This window comes from Jaculus jaculus, chromosome 7 (assembly GCF_020740685.1).
Source record: "Jaculus jaculus isolate mJacJac1 chromosome 7, mJacJac1.mat.Y.cur, whole genome shotgun sequence".
NCBI classification, from domain to species: Eukaryota; Metazoa; Chordata; class Mammalia; order Rodentia; family Dipodidae; genus Jaculus; species Jaculus jaculus.
The window spans coordinates 48,030,287-48,056,010 of NC_059108.1; the positions used below are offsets into that span (position 1 = coordinate 48,030,287).

The window sequence follows — 25,724 nt, forward strand, 5'->3', positions numbered from 1 at the left end:
GATCTGCCGCCGCTGCCGCTCCTGGGTCCGCTGCTGCTGGGGCCGCTGGTACCGGTGCTGGAGCCGCTGAAGTTGCTGCCGAACTCTGCTCCTGCTTGGGTCCCGCTGTCAGCCCAAGTTGGCGTCGCCGGTCCCGGGCCGCTGCTGTGTTCGCTGGAGCTGGGCTCAGGCGGTGAGGGAGGGGAGGGAGCTGCGGCTGCTCTGGTTGTCTCGCTGCTCCACGTGTTCTACCTCGCGGTCTGCTCCTCCACCTACTCGCTGCCGCTCTCCCCTCACGTTTCCCGAGTTGCGGAGAGCGCGGTGTGAGGGGAAAATCCCTCACCTGGCTTTTCTTGCGGCTCGAGCTGGTCTGGCGGTTTTCTGCTGCGCCGCGGCTGCGGCGTTTGGCTGAGCTGCCTGAGCCGCTGGAGCCGCTTTTCCCGCCTGTGCGGGCTCTGGATGCTCTATAACTCTTCTACTTCTCCGCTGCCGCCTCAATTTCCTATACACCTCACTTTTTAGTAAAAGCGTGCATTTTGCTGAGTTTTTTTGGTCTTTTTCCCCCCTAGGCTGCTTTGGCGTGGTACCTACGCCACCATCTTAACCGGAAGTCAATTCCTATAAACTTTTAAAATAATTAAAAATTTGTTTGTTTTAGAGAGAGAAAGAGGCAGACAGAAAGAATGAGTATAGATGTGGCAGACCTCCTGCCACTGTAAACAAACTCTAGATATATCCACCACTTTTTGCATCTGGCTTAATGTGGGTATTGGGGAATTGAACCCAGCCTGTCAGGCTTTGCAACCAAATGCCCCAAATTGCTGAGCCGTCTCTCCAACCCTCCTGTAAACTTTTTGAGAAAGATTTTTTCCTCCTTGAGTAAGGAAAGCAGTGTATATGATAAGACTTAGTTTACTGTAGGTTTTTAACCTCAGGGATAAAAAGATGGATCATTATGTTTCTGTGTCCTATTTTAACAACTTCATTCATTATATGGGCATTCTGCTTCATTTGTACCTGTTGCCCATTATCTTCCTCCCAAACCCAGGCTGAGCAACTTTTATCTTAGTCTAGGAAATTGAAACAGGAAAGAAATAGTAAATTCTGAACACTTTCAGTGCAGCTGAAAGTAAAGTGCCAGTTTTCTGCATGACTCACCAGTTTCTCCTTGGTTAAGATGCTTCATGATTTATCTGTGGATCAAAGCCAGTGATACGATATGACATTTTTATTGCATTCTGTAATCAGTTTTGGAGAAGAGAAAGATTTATACTCTGGCTGATACAGTGTATGTAGAAAAGAGTCTGTGTGCCTTATCTATTGCAGGGTCACACTTCAGAGAGCAATGCTGACTCGAATATGTTGAGCTAATCAAGAAGACTAATTTTCTTTAAATGCCTTCCACCAAAAAATATGACACAAAGGTCTTAAATATACTATAGTTGGGCTGAAGAGATGGATTAATGGTTAAGGCTTATGCCTGCGAAGCCTAAGGATCTGGGTTCAATTCTCCAGGTCCCTTGTAAGCCAGCTGCACATGGTGGTGCATGCATCTGGAGTTATTTGCAGTGGCTGGAGTCCCTGACACGCCCATTCTCTCTTTCTGTCTCTCTCTCTCCCTCTCTTTCTCTGTCTTTAATAAATAAGTCTTTAAAATACACACACACACACACACACACACACACACACACACACTATAGTATAAAGACTTAAAAATAAGTCATTAGGAAAAGGAAAGTATTTGGGATGTTACCAGTTGTTTCTAATTTTTTTACTTTGATGTATGAAAAAGACCTCATAAGGAACATGCATCATAATTTAAACTAAGCTATGAAGCATATAAAATAATAACCACATATTTTAAACAAAACAAATGAGAGTCTGTGAAATCACATTTCAATCCAACTCTTGAGAATAATTTGGGTATGAATAGATTCAACTTTGAACTCTACTAAATAATGTGAAATTATTATTATATAATATAAAATGTGAAAAATGATGTGTTGGGGAAAAACTTTAACCTGCATTTCTCTGTTTTATGCTGGTTGTTTTTAGCTGAAGCGATCCAAACTACACGAACAAGTCCTAGGTTTGGGCCTGACATGGAAGAAGATACTAACATTTTTGAACGAGAAACTGGACAAGAGTGAAATGCAACGTATAAATGAAGATTTGAAGGATATATTACAAGCTGCAAAACAAATCGGTATAGCATTCTTTTTTTTTGGAACATAAACTGTATAGGTCAAAATTATTTCCCTCTGAACTTTAGGTTACATAGTGAAGGGCTCAGGTCTCCTGTTATAGTTATGATAACCAGTTTTATCTGTCAAGGAGCAAAGGACAGGGGCAAGCAGTTGTAATACAATCAGATTTGAGGGATGTGTAGGAATTCTGGGTATGAGATTTGCTGTCTTTAATATATTTTCATTTATTTACAAGGGAGAGAAAGAGACAGAGAGAATCAGAGAGGGAAAGAGAGAATGGGCACAGCAGGCCTCCTGCCACTGCAAACCAACTCCAGACACATGCCATTTTGTGCATCTGGTGTTTCATGGGTACTGGGGAGTTAAACCTGGACTGTCAGGCTTTGCAAGCAAGTTCCTTTAACTGCTGAGCCATCTCCTTAGCCCCAGGCATGCTATATTAAATGACATAAGGATTAGGTAAATTATAATTTTTAGTCCTAAGGAACATTAAAAGCATGTAGAGACATCTCTTAATATAGGTGACCACCTCATGCCTAGTCAGTGGTAGCACTTCACTTGTACTTTGACCACTTCAATTCCTAACCTGTACTGACGTTATCATTAACTGAGTATATTAAAGAAAGCTTTAATTTGAAATTATACTACTTTATGTTTAATGTAAGACTACTTGCAAAATGTTAGAAACAAAACCAAATGAGACAGCTGTCTAGTAATATTTCCAAGTTTGTATATTGAAATAAATCCAAATTCTTGATAGTCAACATTGTTGTAGTTCTAAATTTATCAAATTCAGCAGGTTTGTACCAACAAAAAAGTCTATACTCATGCTCTGGTCCATGTCATGTGGCCTTCATCTTTCTTTCTGATCTCACCTCATGCTTACTGTGGGCAATTGTGCTGCAGGTACATAACTTTCTCAAACCCATCAGGACACTGACTGTTTGGAACATTGCATGTGGTATTCTCTACTATGAAAGTTCTATTCTAATCTTAGTGCAGGTGGATGCTTTCTTGTCCTTTGAAATTATTTTCTTATTATAGTCTTCACTGGTCATCTGACCTTAACCTATTATGTAGCCATTGTTAATTGTAATATTTCCTAACATTTGTCTCTGTGTGATGCTTTTCTTTTTGTTATTGCCATGTAAGTTTCATGATTATAGAATCTTAATTTTCTTACTGTTCATCCTTAGTGGCTGGAATAGTGCTCTGCATATTTTAGGGTCTTAGTGAAGATTCATTTGATAAATAGGTGTTCTTGGGTGACTTGATAATGGAGGGTTTTAAATATTTCATTTTATTATCATTATCATTATTATTATTATTATTATTATTATTATTATTATTATTTTGGTTTTTTGAGATAGGGTCTCACTCTAGCCCATGCTGACCTGGAATTCACTCTGTAGTCTTAGTGTGGCCTTGAACTCACAGTGATCCTCCTACCTCTCTGCCTCTCGAGTGCTGGGATTAAAGGCGTGTGCCACCATACCTGGCTTTATTTTTATTTTTTGAGAGAGAGAGGGGTTGGGCAGAGAGGAGGAGGAAGGGAGAGAAGGGAGGAAAGAGAGAGAATGAGAATGAGCATACCAGGGCCTCTAGCCATTGTAAACAAACTCAGATGCATGAGCCACTTTGTGCATTTGACATTATATAGGTACTGGGGAATCGAACCTGGGTCCTTTATGCTTCGCAATCAAGTGCCTTAACTACTGAGGCATTTCTCCAGACCAGTGGAGGGGTTTTGATTCTTTCTTTTCTGATTGCTCTTTTTTTTTTTGTTGTTGTTGTTTGTTTGGTTTTTCGAGGTAGGGTCTCACATTCTAGCTCAGGCTGGCCTGGAATTCACTATATTATCTCAGAATGGCCTTCAACTCATGGCATTCCTCCTACCTCTGCCTCCCAAGTGCTGGGATTAAAGGTGTGTGCTGCCATGCCCAGCTTGGTTGCTCATTTTCTTTCTCTTTTCAGTACAGGTATCAGTTATATTCCTTGATTTATGGACTTAAGAATATCAATCTTTAAATTTTTAAAATATTTGGCTTCAATATGTCTTTTAGCCATTACTGCTTTGTATTCTAATATGATATTTAATGAATGTCCTCACTGCTTTAGAGTGTGACGGTACAAAAAAACATGGCACACATGTTTGTTTGTTAAATGGTTTTCAGAACTTTTGGAGGATTTTATTAAAAAATTATTTTGTTCTATATATATGTCTTTCTTTTCTTTTCTTTTCTTTTCTTTTCTTCTCTTCTCTTCTCTTCTCTTCTCTTCTCTTCTCTTCTCTTCTCTTCTCTTCTCTTCTCTTCTCTTTTCTTTTCTTTTCTTTTTTTGAGGTAGGGTTTCCCTCTAGCTCAGGCTGATCTGGAATTCACTCTGTAGTCTCAGGGTGGCCTCTAACTCATGGTGATCCACCTACCTCTGTCTTCCAAGTGCTGGAATTAAAGGCATGCACTACCACGCCCTTCTTACTTTATTTTATTTTATTTTATATTTAATTTAATTTAATTTTAATTTTAATTTTAATTTTATTTTATGAGGTTGGGTGTCACTCTAGCCCAGGCTGACCTGGAATTCACTATGTCATCTGAAGATGGCCTCAAATTCAAGATGATCCTCCTAACCTCTGCCTTCCAAGTGCTGGGATTAAAGGCATGTGCTGGCATAAATTATTTTTTCTTTTAACTTTTATTTATGTATTTATTTATTTATGAGATTGAGAGAGAGAGAGGCAGATAGAGAGAGGGAGATGGAGAGAGAGAAAGAAATAGAATGGGCACACTGGGGTTTTAGCCACAGCAAACGAACTCCAGATGCATGCACTACCTTGTGTCTGTGGCTTACGTGAATACTGAGGAATTGAACCTGAGTCCTTAGGCTTCACAGGCAAGTGCCTCAACTGCTAAGCCATCTTTCCAGCCCCAACAGTATTTTCTTAAGCCTAGTGGAAATAGAGCACACACTGAAGAGGTTTATGATAGCATTTGCCATAGTCACATTATATTTTACAAATATTGGGACTTTAAAAAAATAGTTGTGAAGGGCTGGAGAGATGGCTGAGCAATTAAGGTGCTTTCTTTTTTTTTTTTTTTTTTTTGAGGTAGGGTTTCACTCTAGTCCAGGCTGATCTGGAATTCACTATGTAATCTCAGGGGGACCCTCCTACTTCTGCCTCCCGAGTACTGGGCTTAAAGGCGTGCGCCACCATGCCCGGCTTAAGAGTGCTTTCTTACAAAACCTAACAACCTGGGTTTGATTGGCCAGTGTCCATGTAAAGGTAGAAGCACAAAGTGGCTGGAGTCCCTGGTGTTCCCATTCTGCCTATGCCTCTCTGCTTACAAATTAAATTAAATTAAATTAAATTAAGCTTTAAAAGTACTGAAAATCTGGTCCACATTGACTTGGTCCTAACCCTGTTCTCTTTGTTGTCTTCATTTGTAAGATGTTGCCAGGTACCAGGCTCTGAATGAAGTACTTACCACACACTGTAAAGGGTATTCTTCTTCGTTTTATTATAAGAATGCCTCAGAGTAGTCAGTGAAAAGAATAATGAAATGTTTGGCTTAGTCCTATAAGTAAATATTTTTATATAGATTTTTATATTAAGTTATTTTAAAGCAACAATTTAGGCTATTTCCCCAGTATTGTTAATAAATATTGTTCCCCAGTGTTGTTAATAAAGCAACAAACAAACAAAAAACAGTTTTTAAAACTAGTCATTATATGTAATCTTGGTACAACATTTGATTCATACTTGGGGACTAGTTGGGCATGTCATGTATCTAAGGGAATGAATAATTTGAGATGTGGTACCTCAGATATCTTAAACAGATACTTCAGGGGCAGACTTTTGGTATTAGATTTAGGCAAATGCTCTTAGACCTACCTTTTAATACTCTTATTAAGTTGAATAGGTATTTGACTTTATGAACCTTATGGTTGCTTTAACCACCCTTTCTGAGTGAAATGTTGCTGATACTAGACATGTAATTAAATCTAGGAGTTTTGAAAAGATACGTTTAATGGGGACTTCTTCTGTATTTCATTTAGCACAAATAGTTTGATGCAATTATATTAAAAATATGGGGCAAAAGTGAAGAATACAGAAAAATTATTTTTGAGTATAATACAGTAATACTTATTTAAAATTAGATAGCTTGATTAGTCAGAGAATTATATATTTTAATCTGTATAGAACAGTTTATGTAATTATTTCATGTGTGAATTAATAGGGCCCTTGAATATTTAAGTGAATCCCATGCTGGGCATGTGGCTAATGTAGGAACATGAAAGACTTCCCAGATTGCTATGATTCTTATGGCAGTCATGACTACAGTGTACTTCTCAGTACTCTTGAAGCTTCATCCCTTTATATCCTTGCTGTATTGCAGACTTTTATCATCTCACATCTGAGCTACTGCGGTAGTCTTACTGCTTTAGTCTTCTTTTCTTTTCCATCTTTGCCTGTGTGGACTCATCTTTGTAAAAAGTAAAGGTTACTGTTATTCCCACCCAACGTAGAGAATGAGTGACACATAGAAATGTACCTGTGGGAACTTACAGGTTGTGCCTTTTCATCCCTCTGCCTTGTATCCTGTGTAGCCTTTTCTCAGCATGTGTGGTGGTGTTTTTTTTTTTTTTCTACACTTTTTGAATATTGCAGCCTGTTTTATTGTGTTTTGTGTCTTAAAAGTGCTTTTCTAATTGGTGAATGTGTCTTATCTTTGAGGAAATGGCTTAGACTTCGTTTATTCATGGCTCCTGTGATTCATCTCTGATCTTAGTAGTCAGTGCTCTCTTGGAATATCCTTTTCCATGTTTTTTTGAAGTACTTCTCTCACTTTTTGATAAATTTTCACTTTTCTGTATGAGGGATTATGAATCATGGTGATCTAGACTACAGAGAGTGCAGCTTCTTGTACTTGCGTCCTCATGCCCTGCCAGGGATGCTGAACGTTCTCACTGAAGAGATGACAAGGTGATCTGAAATCTGTTATCAGAATTTACAGGAAAAGACAAACCACTCAACCTTAAAAAAATGAGGAAAAACAACTGTAATGAAGTCTTAAAAATGATCAACAGTTTGGGCTGTGGTGTTGCTCTAAGAGTAGACACAATTACACCAGGCAGTGGAATAAAGTCCTCAACTAATACACTTCACACACATTAAGTATCCGGATACTTTATTTATGATGAAGGCCATGAAATAGTGAGACAAGGCTGTATTTCAGTATAGGATGCTGAATTAACTAGGTATGTGTAGGCAAGCTCTAAACAGCTGATAGAATTAAACAAGTACAAGGCAATTAAGCTAATATAGAATAACTTTATTCTGGTATATGGTACAATTTATTAAAACAAACACGATTATAAAGGAAATGATTAATGAGTTGGACTATTAAAATTAATAATCTGTTCATTAAGAGTAAAAAGACAAGCCATAGAGTGTGAAAATAGATTTAAGATATATAAAATGAGAGCACCTTGTATCTGGAATAAGAATAGTTAGCAATCAATAAAAAAGATGGATAATACTGAATAAGCCTTAGCATGTACCTAAAACAGAAACTTCTTAGATCATAACTGAATGATCAATAAAAAGGTGAAAAACTACATGACCTCATTGTAATTGGTGAGATGCTGCTACATGCCCTTCAGTATGGCTGCAGTTAACAAGATTGAGCTGTCACTTTTGGTCAGTATTGCAAGTGTGAAGCCACAATTGTTACCTACTGCTACAGAGTTGAAATTGGCACCATGACTTTGAGTAACTGTTCAGCAGTGTCTGCAGTGGCCAAACCAGTGGAATTTTAAATCTTGCTACGAAATATTTAGTAAAAATACTTGCACATGTATACTGAAAAGACATTTGCATTCAGTGACATTCTGCAATAGCCTGAAGGTGCAAACAATTCTTCCTTAAATACTGGTGTAAATATAGACTACTTTACAACAATACTGAACTACATGTACATGTTAAATTACAAAGGAATCTTAAGTGTTGACAAAAGCAGCTAAACAGAAAAAAATCATAGTAAAACTCAATATATGTGCAATTGAGAACTAGTCATAATTAGTGTTTGGTCTTATGTCAGGATGCCTTGTCTTCCCATCTTATCTCCATGCTGGGGAGAGAGCTCAGAGCTGCTTTTTTTTTTTTCATGCTTAACAAGTATTTTAAGGATGGTGGTCCATTTTTGAAGAGGCTGTGCCAGGGATGGATCTCCAGTTGTTTTCTATATGTGCTATGGGGGAGGTAGTAATAGGAACGTGTGTCTAGAAGTAATTAACCAGATTAAACAAGGAGTATTCCTTTTTAAAAAAAATATTTATTTATTTGAGAGAGCAAGAGAGAAAGAGGGCCAGAGGGAAGGAGGAAGGGAGAGACAGAGAGAGAGCGAGTGAGCGAGCGAGAGCATTGGCATACCAGGGCCTCCAGCTATTGCAAATGAACTCCAGATGCATGTGCTACCTTGTACATCTGGCTTACGTGGATCCTGGAGAGTCGAACCAGGATCCTTTGGCTTTGTAGGCAAACAACCGCTAAGCCATCTCTCCAGCCCAAGGAGTATTCCTTTTATGACAGTTCTTTTCAATTTATTTATAACATACATATTCTTGTTACATTAAATAATAGAAAAAAAATTAGTATGTTAACTTCTTTTTTGAGATAGGAACTTATCCTTGTAGCCCAAGCCGGCATCAGACTCACAACTCTTCTGCCCAGCCTTCTGAGTGCTGGGATTATAGGCCATTTATCATCACACTTGGCTCACTGCTTTATGATACTAACAATTTTTATTTATTTATTTGTTTTTTTGATATGTGACAATAGCCCAGACTGTCCTGAACTCATGGCAGTCTGACTGCCTTCGTCTCCTGTGTGCTGGGATTATAGGTATAAGCCACCATGCTTACAATAATTTCAGTGTCATATTTTACAGTGATTAAAAAGAAAACCACAGGGCTGGGAGATGACTGAGCAGTTAAAGGAGCTTGTTTGCAAGTCTGCCAGCCTGGTTTGATTCTTTATCACCCATATAAAGCTGAATGCAAAGTGGCACATGTCTGTACTCAGAATGCCCGTACGGCAGTGATAGGTGTAAACAGTAGCATCTAGAAGCTTGTGCCTGTTAGACTAGTGCATGCAGTAACAAAAGCTAGAAGAAGGTGAAAACATAAAAACCCTGAGGTTGTCCTCTGACTTCCTTGTGCATGTCTCCCCACTCCCCACACATAGAAAGAAATAACAAATGTTGATCGATTCACCTTTTTTTTTTTTTTTTTTTTTTTGGTTTTTCGATGTAAGGTCTCACTCTAGCCCAGGCTGACCTGGAATTCACTATGGAGTCTCAGGGTGGCCTCGAACTCACGGCGATTCTCCTACCTCTGCCTCCCGAGTGCTGGGATTAAAGGCGTGCGCCACCACGCCCGGCTCACCATTTGTTTTAACGCTTGGCTATTTCATGGTTAGAACTGAACATATTCAGTCCTTTCATAACTAGTATAGCAAATGTTGTAACTAGGTTATTGTTTGCATGGTTTTCTTTTATTTTCTTATTTTAAAACTTTTTGCCAAGAACATCCATAAATATAGACAATATACCATGATCATAGTCCCCTCTTACCACTGCCTCTTCCCCCCTCACATTTCCCCTCCACTGAATACCTTCTTCCCAACCAGTCTCTTTTATGCTAATGTCACTTTTCCTTCTATTATGTAGGTCTTTCTTGTGTAGTAGTGTCAGCCACCATGAAGTCATGAGTATGAAGGCCACTTTGTGTTTGGATGGCAGCATTGTAAGCAGTCCTCCCTTTCCTTTGGCTCTTAGATTCTTTCTGCCACCTCTTCCACAATGGTCCCTGAGCAATGGAAGGTGGGATAGAGATGTCTCACTTAGTGCTGAACACTCTACTCAGTGGTCACCACCATATGAAAACAAAAGCTTCTCTAACCAAAAGTGAGAGTACCATTAATATATGAGCATAAAGTGTTTAGAGGGCAGCTTGGTGAGCAATATATGCATTTTTTCAGACAACAACATTTCCACCCCTCCCTGACCAGGGCTTATGACCTCATTAGCCGTAAGCTTTGGACTGGGTTTTCATTACTAGGCATTAATTCTCTCCCATGGAACTGGCCTCAGATTCAGTCAGAGAGCAGCTGGTTTCCCCCTAACAGTACATGTCTGTTTCTATTATGTATTTATATATCATAAGTAAATGTTGGCCAAAGGCCAAGTGAGTTTTATTTGAAATTTCCTTATGTAATTGAGCAGCTTAGTAATATTCGGGCCCAAATCTCTGCCAGTGGCTTGACCTTTCTTAACTTTGGTTGACTATTCATTAGAAGCCTGTTTTACCAATGGGCATCTTATTCGTTTTTCTTAGTTTATAAAAGTAGTCTGTATTAATTACCTTGATGGTGTATTAGTATTTTTAACATGTTGATAATTGAATTATCTTTAGATATCTAATATAAACTCTTCTTATGTAGAATTTATTTTTAAATATATGGATGAAATTAGTAAGCAGGTACTTAGTTTATAATATTTCTACTTATATTTTTGGGATTATATTTATTGGTGTATCAGTTAATTTTTCATTACTGTGACAAAATACCTGGCCACAAGTGGCTTTGGAAAGGAAATGGTTTATTTTGGCTTACAATTCCAGAGGGTAGAGTCCAGGATAACAGGAAAACATGGCAGGAGAAGCTGGGTGTCAAATTCTCAGATCAGCAATGAAGAAGTAGGGAATGATGAACATAATGGTGCTCAGGTAGCTTTCTCCTTTTTTTTTCTTAAAAATATTTATTTATTTGAGAAGGGGGCAAAGAGAGAATGAATGAATGCATGCATGCATGTGCCAGGGTCTCCAGGCAGTGCAGACAAACTCTAGATGCATGTGTGTGTGTGGCTTACATGGGCCCCATGGAATAAAATCTGGGTCTTTTTTTTTTGTAGGTAAGCATCTACTAAGGCATCTCTCCAGTCCAGCTTTCTTCTTTTTAAAATCATGTGTGTGTATGAGTGTGTGTATACATACGTACGTACGTGTACACACACACACACACACACACACACACACACACACACACAAGGTAGATTATACACTTTAATCCCTTTGCCCCTGCTCCCCTTTCCCTGGGGCCCTACTCATTTGGGTTATGGAATTCACTGTGGGGTCATGAAGGCCTCAGTCAGTTCCTATGGGGTAGTGGAGGGAGTATTCCTCAGGGTATTCCTGTGTACTGTGTGGCTCTTACATTTTTTTCCACCCCTTCTGCAATGTTCCCTGAGCCATGGCAGGCTTTTTAATACAGTTTGTGGGATGTTGCCACCTACAGTTTTTCAGCCAGCCTCAGTCTAATTTAGATAATCCTGAATAGACATGCTGAGAGATTTATTTCCATGGTAATTGTAGATCTTGCCCAGTTGATGAGCAAATATTAACTACCCTTTTTCAACTTTATACTCAAACATTCCACATTGAAGTCATAACTTTCTACTGATAGTCTCCATAGGTTCCTGGCCATTTTATAATGCAAAATACATTCTGTTCAACTTCAAAAGTGTTTACATTCTTTAACAGTTTCAACACTAAAAGTGAAAGTACAGAGTCTCTTCTGAGACATAGGCAACTTAGCTATGAGCTCCTATGATATAAAAAATCAAAAACAAGTTTCAAGCTTGGGCATGGTGACACATGCCTTTAATCCCAGCACTCGGGAGGCAGAGGTGGGAGGATTGCTGAGAATTTGAGCTCAGCTTGAGACTACATAGTGAATTACAGGTCATCTTGGGCTAGAGCAAGACCCTACCTTGAAAAAACAAAGTCACAACAACAACAACAATAAAACCTGAGTTCCAATAAGTAAAGACACAGAAGCATTCCCAATCCCAAAGGGAAGAAAATGGACATAGCAAGAAATGATCACAACAAAAAAAGACCAAAACTCAGCAGGGCAAACTCCAAGTCTTGTAGCTCTATATCTGGCATCTTAGACTTGTGATGGGATCATCTTGCACGCGCATGGCTTAGATAGCCCTACCCTTCAGCTGTTCTTGTAGTTCTAGTGCATTGTATCTACATTGGCCTGCAGCTTTTCTTGGTCCTGGCAGCTAACATCCTGAGGTCTCCATATCAACTTAGGATTCACCTTTGTAGCTTCACCAGTAAGTAGTCTTGCAGGGCTTCCTTGCAAGGACCAAACTTTCCTCACATAGCTTAGTCTTATTCGCTCTCTGGAAGCATGACGAAGTACTCCATGATCTTAATCTTCTGTCTTTCATTCCACTACCAGATAGGTGATCCTTGCGAGTTCTCTGTTAGATTGGGGTGAAGCCTGTATTAGAACATAGCTGAAGCAGCCTCTGTATGCTGATCTCACTTCTTTAGGCCTTTCCTTTCAAGAGTTCACATTCTCACTATCTCAAGTCTTCAGTGGGTTCTTACTCTCAGGGTATCTTTGCTATTGTCCCATAGCAGTTCTTTAGATTATTTGCTTACCCTAATGGTAATTGTTTCTGTATAAATGATGTAGCAATAATCTTTAACATTTAAGTACTAATTTCAAATGACTATACTGAATATTGCTTGAATACCTTACCTATTTAACACAGAGTGTTCTGGAGGTGCTTTGATTCAGAGTTATAATCCCTGTAAATAAAGGGAACTTTACTATATTAAATTGCATTGCTTTGGCAATTTGAAAACTATAGCACAAATTGCTTAGTGTTATTTCCCAAAAGTCACAAGGTAAATCTTGCTTTTGTTATACCCAAAATGTTTGGATAATTTGATGATAAAGTGAATGGTAGCATAATGTTGCCCTTCCCTGATCCTCCTTGTTTGCTCTTTTGCTTATCTCTGTTTAGTTAGTTTTGTATGACTTTCTTTGCTAGATGAAAATACTAAAAGATTCATGAAACAATCTTCTATGCTACACTTGTTTAAAAATGACATTCACAGTTACAATGTGAAATATGTAGGGATAAATTGTGAGGGTGTGGTGTGGTGTGTGTTCCATTTGAATGGTTAATTTTATGTTGTGTTATGTCATAAAAAGTTGACATTTTCAGCAATTGGGAGGCAGAGGTAGGAGGATCACCATGAGTTTGAGGCCACCCTGAGACTACGTAGAGAATTTCAGGTCAGCCCGAGCTAAAAGTGAGACCCTACCTCGAAAAACCAAAACCAAAACAAAAACAAACAAAAAAAATTGATGTTTTGAACATTTTAAAAATAAAATGTAATTATCAAATAAAAATATCAGATAGCTAATATCTCTTTTTATTTACACAGTCATACCAGCTTGCCTCTCTTGTGATGTTTTTAATAAGTGAAATGATCTTTAGCCAAGTGCAAATATTAAATGTGACTTTTGTAAGTGCAGATCCAGTGTCAGAGGGTAAAACTGACATTTTAAATTGTGAACAAAATAAATGTGACTGCCTTGACTATTCTTTACATTAAGGCAGGAGCTAAGGAGATGGTCTGTAAACTGCTTGCTGCATAAGCACAAGGACTGTATCCCCGGCATCTACCAAATGCAGGATGGGTGTGGTGGCCCACCGGTGTTTGCTCAGGAGGCAGAGATGAGATCCCTGAGGCAAGCTGGCCATTAGACTAGCTGAACTGATGAGTTCTGGGTTCAGGTTGAAAGATTCTGTGTCAGTAAGGTTGAATACAGTCAAGGTAGCCACGTGACTGTTAGATCTGGCTTCCACATATCACAAATTCCTCACGTGTGTGCATAGGCACTTGCACATCCACATACCATGTCAACATGCATACAAATCACACGTGCAAGAACATATTTACATATGACTGAGTATAATTTTTTCTACTAAACCACGAAGAATTAAGTCATTAGTGAACTTCTTTGTTGACAGATTCTAAATTGAATGTAATTATTAGGATAGACTTGAAAAAAGTGACATTTAATAATTATTTTATTTAAATATTTTACAATCAAAGGTAAGTATAGATGTAAATGAAATTGATTATTTAAAGTTGTAGCCACCATAGAATTCTTTGATTTTAAAACATGGGTGGATCATTCCTATAATCTTGTTACTCATGAAGCTGAGGTAGGTGAATTGCCATGACTACCAGGCCAACCTGGGCTGTAGCATGAGTTCCAGGTAAGCCTGTTCCAGGGTGAGATCCTGTTTCCAAGAAAAATTGAAAAAAAGTTTTATTACTTATAATAATATATAACTAGTTGTATCATTTTACATGGTAACTGCTTTTTTGGTGATCCTTTTTTTTTTTTTGCAGTAGTGTTTCACTTTGACCCAGCTGACTTGGAATTCACTATGTAGTCTCAGGGTGGCCTTGAACTCATAGCAATCCTCCTACCTCTGCCTCCCGAGTGCTGGGATTAAAGGCATGTACCACCACACCTGGCCTCTTTTATCATTATTAACAATATTTCTTTTTTTTTAATATTTTTATTTATTTATTTGAGAGTGACAGAGAGAGAAAGAGGCAGAGAGAGAGAGAGAGAGAGAGAGAGAGAGAGACGGAGAATTGGCGTGCCAGGGCCTCCAGCCACTGCAAATGAACTTCAGATGCGTGCACCCCCTTGTGCATCTGGGTAACGTGGGTCCTGGGGAATTGAGCCTCAAACCGGGGTCCTTAGGCTTCTCAGGCAAGCGCTTAACCGCTAAGCCATCTCTCCAGCCCACATTTCTTATATATATGTAAAGTCAGCATGATGTTATATTTCTCTACATTTCTTTATACCTAACTTAAAGAAAAATAGAAGTCACTTCCTTGAAGGAGCTCATAAAAGAATAGGATGAAACACTTGTTTAAGCACATAGGGATGGTAGGTAAATAGGAGGCTCTGCTGGTCTGAATAGCATTTCAGGACATTGGGAGACTCTTGGTCTCAGGCCTACCTCACACCTCCACCCCCCATCCCCCATGCGCTTCCTGTAACTGACCAATAGAACTAGTTTACAAGTTCCTTTTTTGTTTTTGTTCCCTATTGTCTTCTAAGGCACACCTAATTCCCCACTATGTTTAAAATTACTTTTATGTCTGTAACTGTAACATGTGAATTGTGATTTGTGGTTTAATCCCCATCCTGTTATTTATTTATTTATTTATTTTTTCTATACATATCATGTGGTTATTTCCAAAAGCTGACACTTCAAACAGTTCGGGGCTGCATCCTGAGATCCTGACCTCTGGGGTGCAGACCTGGTTTTGCAGTCCGGTTTCATTGCTGGTAGAAATCACCCAACCAAGAGCAGCTTGTGGGAAAAAGAGTTTTATTTTGGCTTACAGGCTTGAGGGGAAGTTCCATGATGGCAGGGCAAATGATGGCATGAGCAGAGGGTGGACATCACCCCCTGGCCAACATAAGGTGGACCATAGCAACAGGCGAGTGTGCCAAACACTGGCAAGGGAAACTGGCTGTAATACCCATAAGCCCGCCCCCAACAATACACTCCCTCCAGGAAGCGTTAATTCCCAAATCTCCATCAGCTGGGAGCCTAGCATTCAGAACACCTAAGTTTATGGGGGACACCTGAATCAAACTGCCACACCTGGTATACCAGACTTTCTTCTTTTTCTTTCTTTTTTACCCAATAAAATTTTGCCTCACATTGTGTGAGTCAGTGGTCTTACTTGTGCGACACAGGACCCCATAACAGATACTTCATGTGTTGGTACCCTGTCTTCCCTCCTCTCTGCCCCCATTCTGGTGGGGACCTTCTTAGTGGGGTTGCATGTATTCTCTATGGGGTTGTGAGAGCAGCAGTCAGTTATTTTTAGGGGGAGGGAATGCCTCTGGGCATGATGTTTCAACCTGTGGCTTAAAATATTTCTCTACTCCCTCTTCCCCAAAATTCCCTGAGCCATGGTGGGTGAGTTGTAAGTCTACTTCAGTCATACGCTCTTAGGAGTCTCTGGCTCTCTGCTTTGGTGGTAGTTGAATATTCTCAGGGTCTGTCTCCTTTACCCTGGTACTGTTTATCAGTTTCAGCGTGGAAGCAGCACTCATGCTCATCTCTCCAATTCCTCTGTGGTTTCAGCTATGGCTTGGCTGAAGTGTGAAGGGTAATTTATCTCCTCAGGTCTTGCTACCTTCTGAAAAGGGGAAAAACAAAACAAAACAAGCAAGCAAACAAACAGACTCTCCAACAGTGAGTGAAGACAGCATAGTTTAAATTGGGTAAACATTATTAATTTAGGGATAATTTGATGTATGTAACCCCTCTTAGCTAAAGCCTAGTATGAGCTTGACACTGGAGAGCATAATCTTTGTTTGTATGGGATTCTGGTTTGGTTCCCAATTCCAGATATGGGTTCCTTTACATGCAGCAGATCTTTTAGCCAATCAGAAAGCTATTGGTTACCCACCAACGCTGTGTGCCACTATTGGACTGGTATGTACATGCTGTCAGGGTGTTTGTTTCTGAGTAGCATAGAACTCTGATTGTTCAGATCATTGTTGGCCACTTTCCCCCGGCAGCACATGTAGCACTTTCCAGTACTAGATAGGCTAACTGTCTGGGGACTGGCTTTCTTTTGTATTCAGCCAGGTCTCTCCATGCTCTGTGTCAGCAGCATATGTTGTCTTCAGCAGTAGGGGCTTAGCTTTTGTCTCAGGCGGGTAATCAAGTGCTTTGACAGAAAGCTCTCTTGATTTGGGGACCTCATGGATTTCTCCCATCAATAGCTGAACATGGGTAGCAACCAATTTCTGCTAGTGAGAGTTGCAGAGAGAGAAAAAATATTTCTTTTAAGCTGAGGTTTCATCCCATTCTATCCATGGCCCTTCTTTTCAGGTGCTCCCCTTTACTTCTTTTGAGGGTTACATCTTTTAGTCTGTCTCCAAGGATAAAGGTTTCTGTGGTATTAGTTCATTTTGCATTTAGTTTTGTATTTGTTTCCCCCTCTTTCCTCACCCCCTAACCCTTCTATCCCTATTGTCTGGGACTTGACTTGCTTATTAATTATGTCATCAACTTGAGCAGGTCCAGGTTAGGAACAGCAGGTAAGTGACACCATGCAATGTTGGTCTTTCTGTGGTTGTATGAGTTTTCTGAGTATGATCTATTCCAAGTCTGTCCATTTTCCTACAAATATTGCATCATTTTTTTCTTACTGCTGAATAGAATTCCATTGTATAAATGTACCACAACTTCATTATCCGTTAATCCAATGATGGGCACCTGGGTTGATTCCAGTTCTCAGCTACAATGAATTGAGCAGCTATAAACATGGTTGAGCAAATGTCTCTGTATCAATGCATGGAGCTTTTAGGGTAAATGCCCAGTAATGGAATATCTAGGTCTCTTGGTAGCTCTATGTTCATCCTTTTCAGGAATCTCCATATTGAATTCCATAGTGGTTGTACAAGTTTACATTCCTGCCACCAGTGATGAGGGTGGTTCTTCCCCTACATCCTGAACAATATTTATTGTTAGATTTTTTTTTTTTTTAAATCTTGTGGTTGATTTAATTTGCATTTCCATGATGTTTAGGGATGTTGAGCATTTTCTTAAAGTATGTTTTAGCCGGTTGTATTTCTTGCTCTGAGAATTCCCTATTCAGTTCCCTGCCCCAGTTTTGAAGTTGATTGTTTGACTTGTTATTATTTAGGTTTTTGAGTTCTTTGTAGATTCTAGATATCAGGCATCTATCATTGGTATAGTTGGCAAAGATTTTTCTCTCATTCTGTGGGTAATCTATTGGCTGTGCTTATGGTATGTTTGTGCAAGAGCTTTTCAGTTTCATGAGATACCATTGGTTGAGCAATGGTTTAATTTTCTTGGCTACTGGGGTTTTCTTCAGGAAGTCTTTCCCCCCTCCTATATCATGGAAAATTCTTCCTATTTTTTCTTCTAGTAGTAGAAGAGTTTCAGGCCTTATATTGAGGTCTTTAATCAATTTGGACTTGATTTTTGTGTCAGGTGAGATGATTGGGTCTAATTTCATTTTTCTACATATGGTTATCCAGTTTGTCCAACACCATTTGTTGAAGATGCTGTCTTTTCTCCAGTCTTTTTTAATGGCACCTTTGTCAAAGATTAATTAGCTGTAGTTACTTGACCTAAGGTCTAGGTCTTCAATCCTGTTCCATTGGTTAATGTTCCTGTTTTTATGCCAGTACAATCCTGTTTTTGTTACTATGGCCTTGTAATATAGCTTTAGATCGGGTATGGTGATACTTCCAGATGTGTTTCTTTTCTTTTTTATTAGTTATGCATATAGTGTGTATACAGCCATGATGGTACCATTGTTAGCCTTCTCCCTGTCATGCTCCCCCCCCCCCGCCGTGGATTGTGGGTATCGCATTGTGGGGGTGGCCTTCAGTTATGGGGGAGAGGCAGTGTTTCTCTGCATAATGACCCAACCTATGGCTCTTAACAATTTTTCTGCCCCCTCTTCCACAAATTTCCCTGAGCCATGTTGGGTTCATTTCTGCTCTATTTCAGTGACAGTAGGTCTTGGGAGAGTCTCTGTCTCTCTGAATATCTGACTTGGCAAGAGTTGAGTGTTCTCTGGGTCTGTCTCCTTCACCCTTGTGCTGGTACCAGGTTCACAGAGAAAGCTCTTGCTCATTACCCCACTAACTCTATGGCTTCAGCTGGTGCCCATGTGGGGTGCAATGGGCTGATTCTCTTCTCAGGTTCCATATCATCTGAAAAAGAGAAGCAAAGTCTCTGATGGAGAGTAAAGTCAGTGCAAGATAAATGGATACCCATTCTTATCTTAGAGAGAATTTAGTAGGCGTAGGCCCTTTTGTAGCCCACTATTGATGGGAGCTTGATATTGGAGAGCAGGCTTGTTTTTGGATATGTTTCTGACATGTTTTCCCATTCCAGGTATGGGTTCCATTCCACAGAGTAGATCCATTAGCCAAATCAAGAGCAGTTGGTAATCCACCATGGCTGTGTGCCAGTATTGCACTTTTGTGAGCATCACATCAGGTTGATTGATGTTGAGTAGCTTAGACCACAAGTTGCTTAGACAGATGTTGGTCATTTTCCCCCAGTCACTCTGGCACTAGACAAACTAACTATCTGGGGATTGATTCTCTTCCAGTTTCCAGCCAGGTTGCTCCATGTTCTGTCCCAACAGCATATGGTGTCTTTGGCAGGTCTTAACCATTAACCTTGAGTGGGTCATCAAGTACTCTGACAGAATTCTGTCTTTTGGGAAACTTTCTAGGTCTCTCTGATCAACAGTTCATTGTGGATGTTACCCACACGCTGGTAATGAGAGTTACAGGACAGTGCCAAGGGAGAAGGAGGAAGAAAAATATAGTTAATATAAAAGAGAAACAGAGAAAAGGGGGGAGAGGAGGGGGAAGGGGAATGAGAGAGAGGAAAAGACTGAGGATAGTCTTTATCATAACCTCTCCAGGCCCCTGTGAATCAGGTATTCTCTGTAAGCACCTGATGGAGGTTCCACTGTTTTTAGTTTGTCTTTCAGGATGTAGGATTTTATGGTACCATTTCCACTTAGGTTTAGTTTTTTGTCCCCCTTATCCTTATCCTCTCCTCCTGCCCTACCACTTTCTGAGGATATATTTGGACTCCTGAGGCCTGCTGCCATTCCATAAGAATTTTTAGATCATTTTTTCTCTTTCTGTGTGTTTTTTTATGTTTTCATTATATAGGTTGTTCACATCCTTGGTTAATGCTATTCCAAGGTACTTAACACTTTTTGTTGGTATTGACAATGGGACAGCATTGCTGATTCTTTCACTATATATTTTTCCTTTGCATATAGAAAGGATAATGACTTTTGTGCATCGATTTTTTTAGTTTTTCAAGGTAGGGTATGGTCTCACTCTAGCCCAGGCTGACCTGGAATTCACTTTGTAGTCTCAGGGTGGCCTCAAACTCATGGCAATCCTCCTACTGCTGCCTCCAAGTGCTGGGATTAAAGGTGTGCACCACCACTCCAAGCACATCAATTTGTTTTTTCTTTTTAAATCCTGCCATTTTACTGAATGAGTTTATCACCTTTAGATGTTTTGAAATGGAGACTTTCAGGTCACTTATGTATAGGATCATGTCATCCGTAAATAGGGTTAACTTGACTTCTTCCTTTCCATTTTGTATCCCTTTTCTTTCTTTCTCCTGTCTTACTGTTTTGGTTAGTACATCTTTTTTTTTTTTTTTTTTGGTTAGTACATCTTGTACTGTGTGAAAGAGCAGTGGTGAGAGTGGTGGGCACCGCGTCTTGTTCCCGATTTCAGTGGGACCTCTTTGAGTCTTTCCCCATTAACTATTATTTGGGCTTTGGGTGCTTTATATATATCCTTTATTGTATTGAGATATAAACCTTCCATGCCTGCTCTTTCAGCGTTTTGTTCATGAAATGGTGTTGTATTTTGTCAAAGGCTTTCTCTGCATCAATTTGATGATCATGTGGTTCTTATGGTTAAGTTTATTTATGTGGTGAATTACATTGACCAGTGTCTATATTTTGAACTATCCCTGCATCCCTGGGAGGAAGCCTACTTGATTGAGGGGGATAATGCCTTTGATGTGTTGTTCAATTCGGTTTGTGAGGATTTTGTTCAGGATCTTTGCATCTAAATTCATCAAGGGTATAGGCCTATGGTTTTCTTTTCTTGTGTCTCTGTCTGGTTTTGTTATTAGGGTGATGCTAGCTTCATGAAAGGAGTTAGGGAGGATTCCCTGCTCTCCAATTATGTGAAACACTTTGAGAAAAATTAATTTCAATTTTTTAAAAGACTTTATTTATTAGAGACAGGGAGATGAGGGAAGAGAGAGAGAAAGACAGAGATTGAGAGAGAGAGAATGGACATGCCCAGGGCCTTTATTCGCTGCAAATGAACTCCAGATGCATGTGTCACCATGTGCATCTGGCTTATGTGGGACCTGGAGAATCGAACCTGGATCATTAGGCTTCATAGGTATGCACCTTAAATGCTAAGCCATCTCTTCAGCCCCATTTGTTTCAGCTTTTAATGAAGGTTTGATAGAATTCAGTTGAGAAGCCCCTTAGTACTAAACTTTCATTTTGGGGGAGGTTTTTGATTACCTTTACAATCTCCATGGATGTGATAGATTTATTTAGGAGGTTAATCTACTCTGAGTCTAGTTTTGAAAGATGTTATATAGCTAGGAATTCATTCATTTCTTCCAGATTATTTGATTTTGTGCAGTAGAGGTTTTAGAAGTAAGTCCTGATGATTCTTTCAATTCCATTGATGTCTGTTGTGTCATTTCCTTTTTCATTTCTGATTTTGTTAATTTGAAACTTTCCTATTTTTTTTTTTATTTTGCTTGATCAAATTGGCCAGGGATTTATCAATCTTGTTTTCTTTTTTCACAGAAGCAGCTCTTCGTTTCATTGATTAACTTTTTTTTTCCCCTTAGCTTCCAATTCTTCAATTTTTGCTGTGATCTTTTTTTTTCCCCATCTGCAGCTCTTTGTGTTGGGTTCTTCCTGTTTTTCCAATGCCTTTAGGTGGATTGTTAGGTTATTAATTTGGGATCTCTGTGTCTTTGTTATGAAGGCATTTAACACTATGAGTTTTCCCCTTTGAACTGTCTTCATTGTGTCACATAAGTTTTGGTAACTTGTGTTTTTATTTTCATTCAGTTCTTTTTTCTCAATTTCGTTTTTGTTTCTTCCACAACCTATTCATTGGTTAAAAGTGTGTTGTTCAGTCTCCAGGAGGTGGTAGAATTCCTGTCTCTTGCTAATTTGTAGCTTTAAAGCATTATGATCTGATATGATACAGGACATTCATTTCTCCTGAATTTATAGACCCCCCCCCCCTTTATTTTTCAAGGTAGGGTTTCACCCTAGTCCAGGCTGACCTGGAACTCACTCTATTCTCAGGGTAGCCTCAAACTCATGGCAACCCTCCTACCTCTGCCTCCTGAGTGCCTTCCCCTTTGTGCTGGTATCCAGTTCACAGGAAAACATCACCCTTGCTTATTTCGCCAGTTGTCCTTAGTTTCAGTTGGGCCCCTTCTGAGGTATGTTGGGGCAGCTCTCTTCTTAGGATCTGCATTTATCTGGAAAAGAGAAGCAGATTCTCCAACGGAGAGTAAGTTAGCACCCAGAAAATTGAGATAACACTTACTTTTTTGATAGACAGTTTGATAGGTGTAGGCCCTCTTATACCCCGTGATTGATGGTAGCTTGATATTGTAGAGTGGGCTTGTGTTTGGGTATGGTTCTGACTTGTTTCCCAGCTCCAGCTATGGGTCTAGTACCACTGAGTGGATCAGTTAGCCAAATCAAGAGCAATTGATTCCTCACCATGGCTGTGTACCACTATTGCACTTGTGTGGGTATCACATCCAGTTAATTGTTGCTACTTAGGTTAAACAATGTGTTGCTTGGACAGATCTTGGTCACTTCCCCCAGTCGCCTATGTAGCGCCTTCTGGCACTAGACACACTGACTGTCTGGGGACTGACTCTCTCCTGGCTTCCAGCCATGTCATTCCATTTTACGTGCCAGCTGCGTATGGAGTCTTCAGCAATAGGGTCTTACCACTGGCCTTTGGTGGGTCATCAATTACTCTGACAGAAGTCTGTCATTGTTTTGGGAAACCTTGTAGGTTTCTCTGATCAAAAGCTCATTGTGGATTGTAGGCCCAAGCTGGAAGTGGGGGTTACAGGTCAGTGTCCACTAAGAAATTGAGGAAAAAGATAACTAATATACAAGAGTTAGAGAGGAGAGAGATAGAGGAGAGAGGGGGAGAGGGAGGGAAGGAAGATGTAGGAGATTTAGGTCAGTCTTGATCCTACCCTCTCCAGTGTCTTGTGGTTCAGGTGTTTCCTGTAAGGGACTAGTGAAGGTTCAGTCATTTGGTCTGTCTTTTAGGAAGTAGAATTTTATGGTACCATTGCCGTTTGGGTCCGGATTACTATTTTCCACCCTTTGATTCCCTCCCCGCCCTCCCATCCATCTTATTGTCTAGTCCATGAGGTGCTTGCTGGGTATGTAAGGCATCTTGGGCAAATTCAGGTTAGGTGTTGCAGATGAGTGAGACTATGTGTCGATTTTTTTTCTGTGATTGGGTAAGTTCGCTGAGAATGATCTGTTCCAGGTTCAACCATTTTTCCTCAAATTTCTTTATGTCGTTTTTTCTTACTGCTGTATAGAATTCCATTGTGTAGATATACCACATCTTTGTTATCCATTCTTCTAATGATGGACATCTGGGTTGATTCCAGCTTTTAGCTATGACGAATTGAGCTGCTACAAACATGGTTGAGCAAATCTCTCTGGCTTTTGGTTTGAAGGTTTTAGGGTACATGCCCAGTAATGGTATAACTGGGTCTGTTGGTATTTCTATAGTCAGCTTTTTCAGGAGTCTCCATATTGCTTTCCAAAGTGGTTGTACCATCCTGCATTCCCACCAACAGTGAATGAGTGTCCCTGCTTCTCCACATCCTCGCCAGCATTTATTTTCATTTGACCTTTTGATGTTGGCTATCCTTATTGGGGTAAGGTGGAATCTCATAGTTGTTTTAATTTGCATTTCTCTGATGATTAGGGATGATGAACATTTTCTTAGGTGTGTGTTTGCCATTTGTATCTCTTCCTCTGTGAATTGCCTGTTTAACTCTGTGCCCCATTTTGTGAGTGGGGTATTTGTCTTCTTATTGTTTAGACTTTTGAGTTCTTTGTAAATTCTAGAGATAAGGCCTCTATCAGTTGGATAACCTGCAAATATTTTCTCCCACTCTGTGGGTAATCTATTGGCTTTGTTTATTATATGCTTATCTGTAAAGAAACTCTTCAGCTTCATATGATCCCAATGGTTGAGTGACTGTTTAAGAACTTGAGCCACTGGGGTTTTATTCAGGAAGTCTTTTTCCATTCCTATATCATGGAAAGTACTTCCTAAATTTTCTTCCAGTAGTTTTCGTGCTGGGATTTTAAAGGCGGGTGCCACCATGCCTGGCTGGAGGCACACTTTATTGCCTAATATGTAGTCTGTTTTGGAGAAGGTTTTCTGGGCTGCTGAGAAGAATGTGTATTCTGTAGAGTTGGGGTGGAAAGCTCTGTAGATGTTTGTTGGGTCTAGTTGATCCATGGTATTGTTGAGCTCTATTATTTCTCCATGAGTGATAGTTTCACTGAGCACAGTAGCTTGGGTTGGAAGACTGTTTTTTAGACTTTGAAATGTTCCATCCTTCTGGCTTTCTGGGTTTCTATTAAGAAATCTGAGGTAATTTTGATGGGATTTCCTTTGTATGTAATGAGTTGCTTTTCTGCATTTAGAACTCTTTGTTTTCATTGTTAAGAGTTTTATGGATGCACCTTCTGGAGCAGGGAATCCTGGAGCTTGGGTCCCATGGGCCATTCAATCAGGAAGGTGAAACAAGGGTCCACAGAGTCCCAAGCCATCTGCAGGGGAACCAACTGGGATCAGGAAATCCATGTGTACACCCTCTGGAGCAGAAGATCTGGGAATTGGGACCCAGGGGTGCTTTAATCAGGAAGGCTGAGCAAAGGCCTGCTTCAGTAGTAAGCTCTCAGGGTCCAGGCAGCTGCCAAGCCAGCAGCAGGGAATCTAAGGGTACCAGAGTACTGGGAGGAAGAGCAGGAATAGGATCTGGCCTACTCACTGTTCTAGGGCACCCACTGGAGGAGGGCATCAAGGAATTGGGGATCCAGAGGCATGGTAAACTTTATCTACATGTTTAGGGCTTATGTTTTTAAAGCTTGAATTTGACTTATAATGGGCAAACTCCAATCAGTCAAATTTAATTCTACTAATTCTTTATTATTTAATAGGTATTATTTTTTTAGTTTATTTGGAGTTTTATTTTTGGTGTATGTTTGTGTGCGTGTTCATGCATGAGCGAGAGCACATGCAGGTGAACCCTGGGTGTTAGTTCTCACCTTTTATGTCATCTGAGGTAAGGTCTCACATTGTTCAGTAGGCTAGGTGGCCCTTTAGCTTTGGAAGATATTTGTTTCTTTGCTTGCTTTCTTGATGCTGTGGAGGTGTGGGGATTAAAGACCCTAGTGCTGGCACAGCTTCTGATTTTTGTGGGTTTTGGGTCTCTGAACTCAGACACATAGTACTTGTGCAACAGATAGATGCCTTAGCACCTGAAGTACTTCTCTAGCCCCTTGATAGTTACCTTTAGGAAGCCTTTTCCTTAATATCTTAGGAAGTGTAGTTCTCATCTTGCTTGCTCTCTTTTGTAGGAGAGCAGATATTTATTGTTGATTTAAAAAAAAACATTCTAGTGACCTGAGTTTATGTCTTTAAACACATAGCAGTTGACATATAGGGTACATAGAGCCACTTGTGTGTTTACAAGCTATCTTTTTTATTGTTTTATGAATAGACATTTAAATATATAAGTGCTTAGAGTTCTGGACCAGCTTTCCTAAAAGGTGGCATTTCTAAAATTTAATACAAGCTTTTGGTAATTAATTATTGGTATATATTTTATTAAACCTTATTTTGAGACAAAACTAAGCTTAAAATCTCAGTTTCCTTCAAATTATTAGAATGGTGTGTAGCTGAGAAAAAAGTAATTG

The 25,724-nt window shown here is 39.7% G+C and overlaps 1 protein-coding gene across 1 annotated transcript in view; it reads left to right on the forward strand.

The window, feature by feature from the left end:
* The window catches only part of Ascc3 (activating signal cointegrator 1 complex subunit 3), a 380,520-nt gene that overhangs the window by 25,527 nt on the left and 329,269 nt on the right, over positions 1-25,724 (forward strand). Inside the window, exon 3 of the mRNA XM_045155316.1 lies at positions 2,035-2,185. Within this exon, the coding sequence (XP_045011251.1) occupies positions 2,035-2,185 (151 nt within the window). The remainder of the gene's footprint in view (positions 1-2,034; positions 2,186-25,724) is intronic.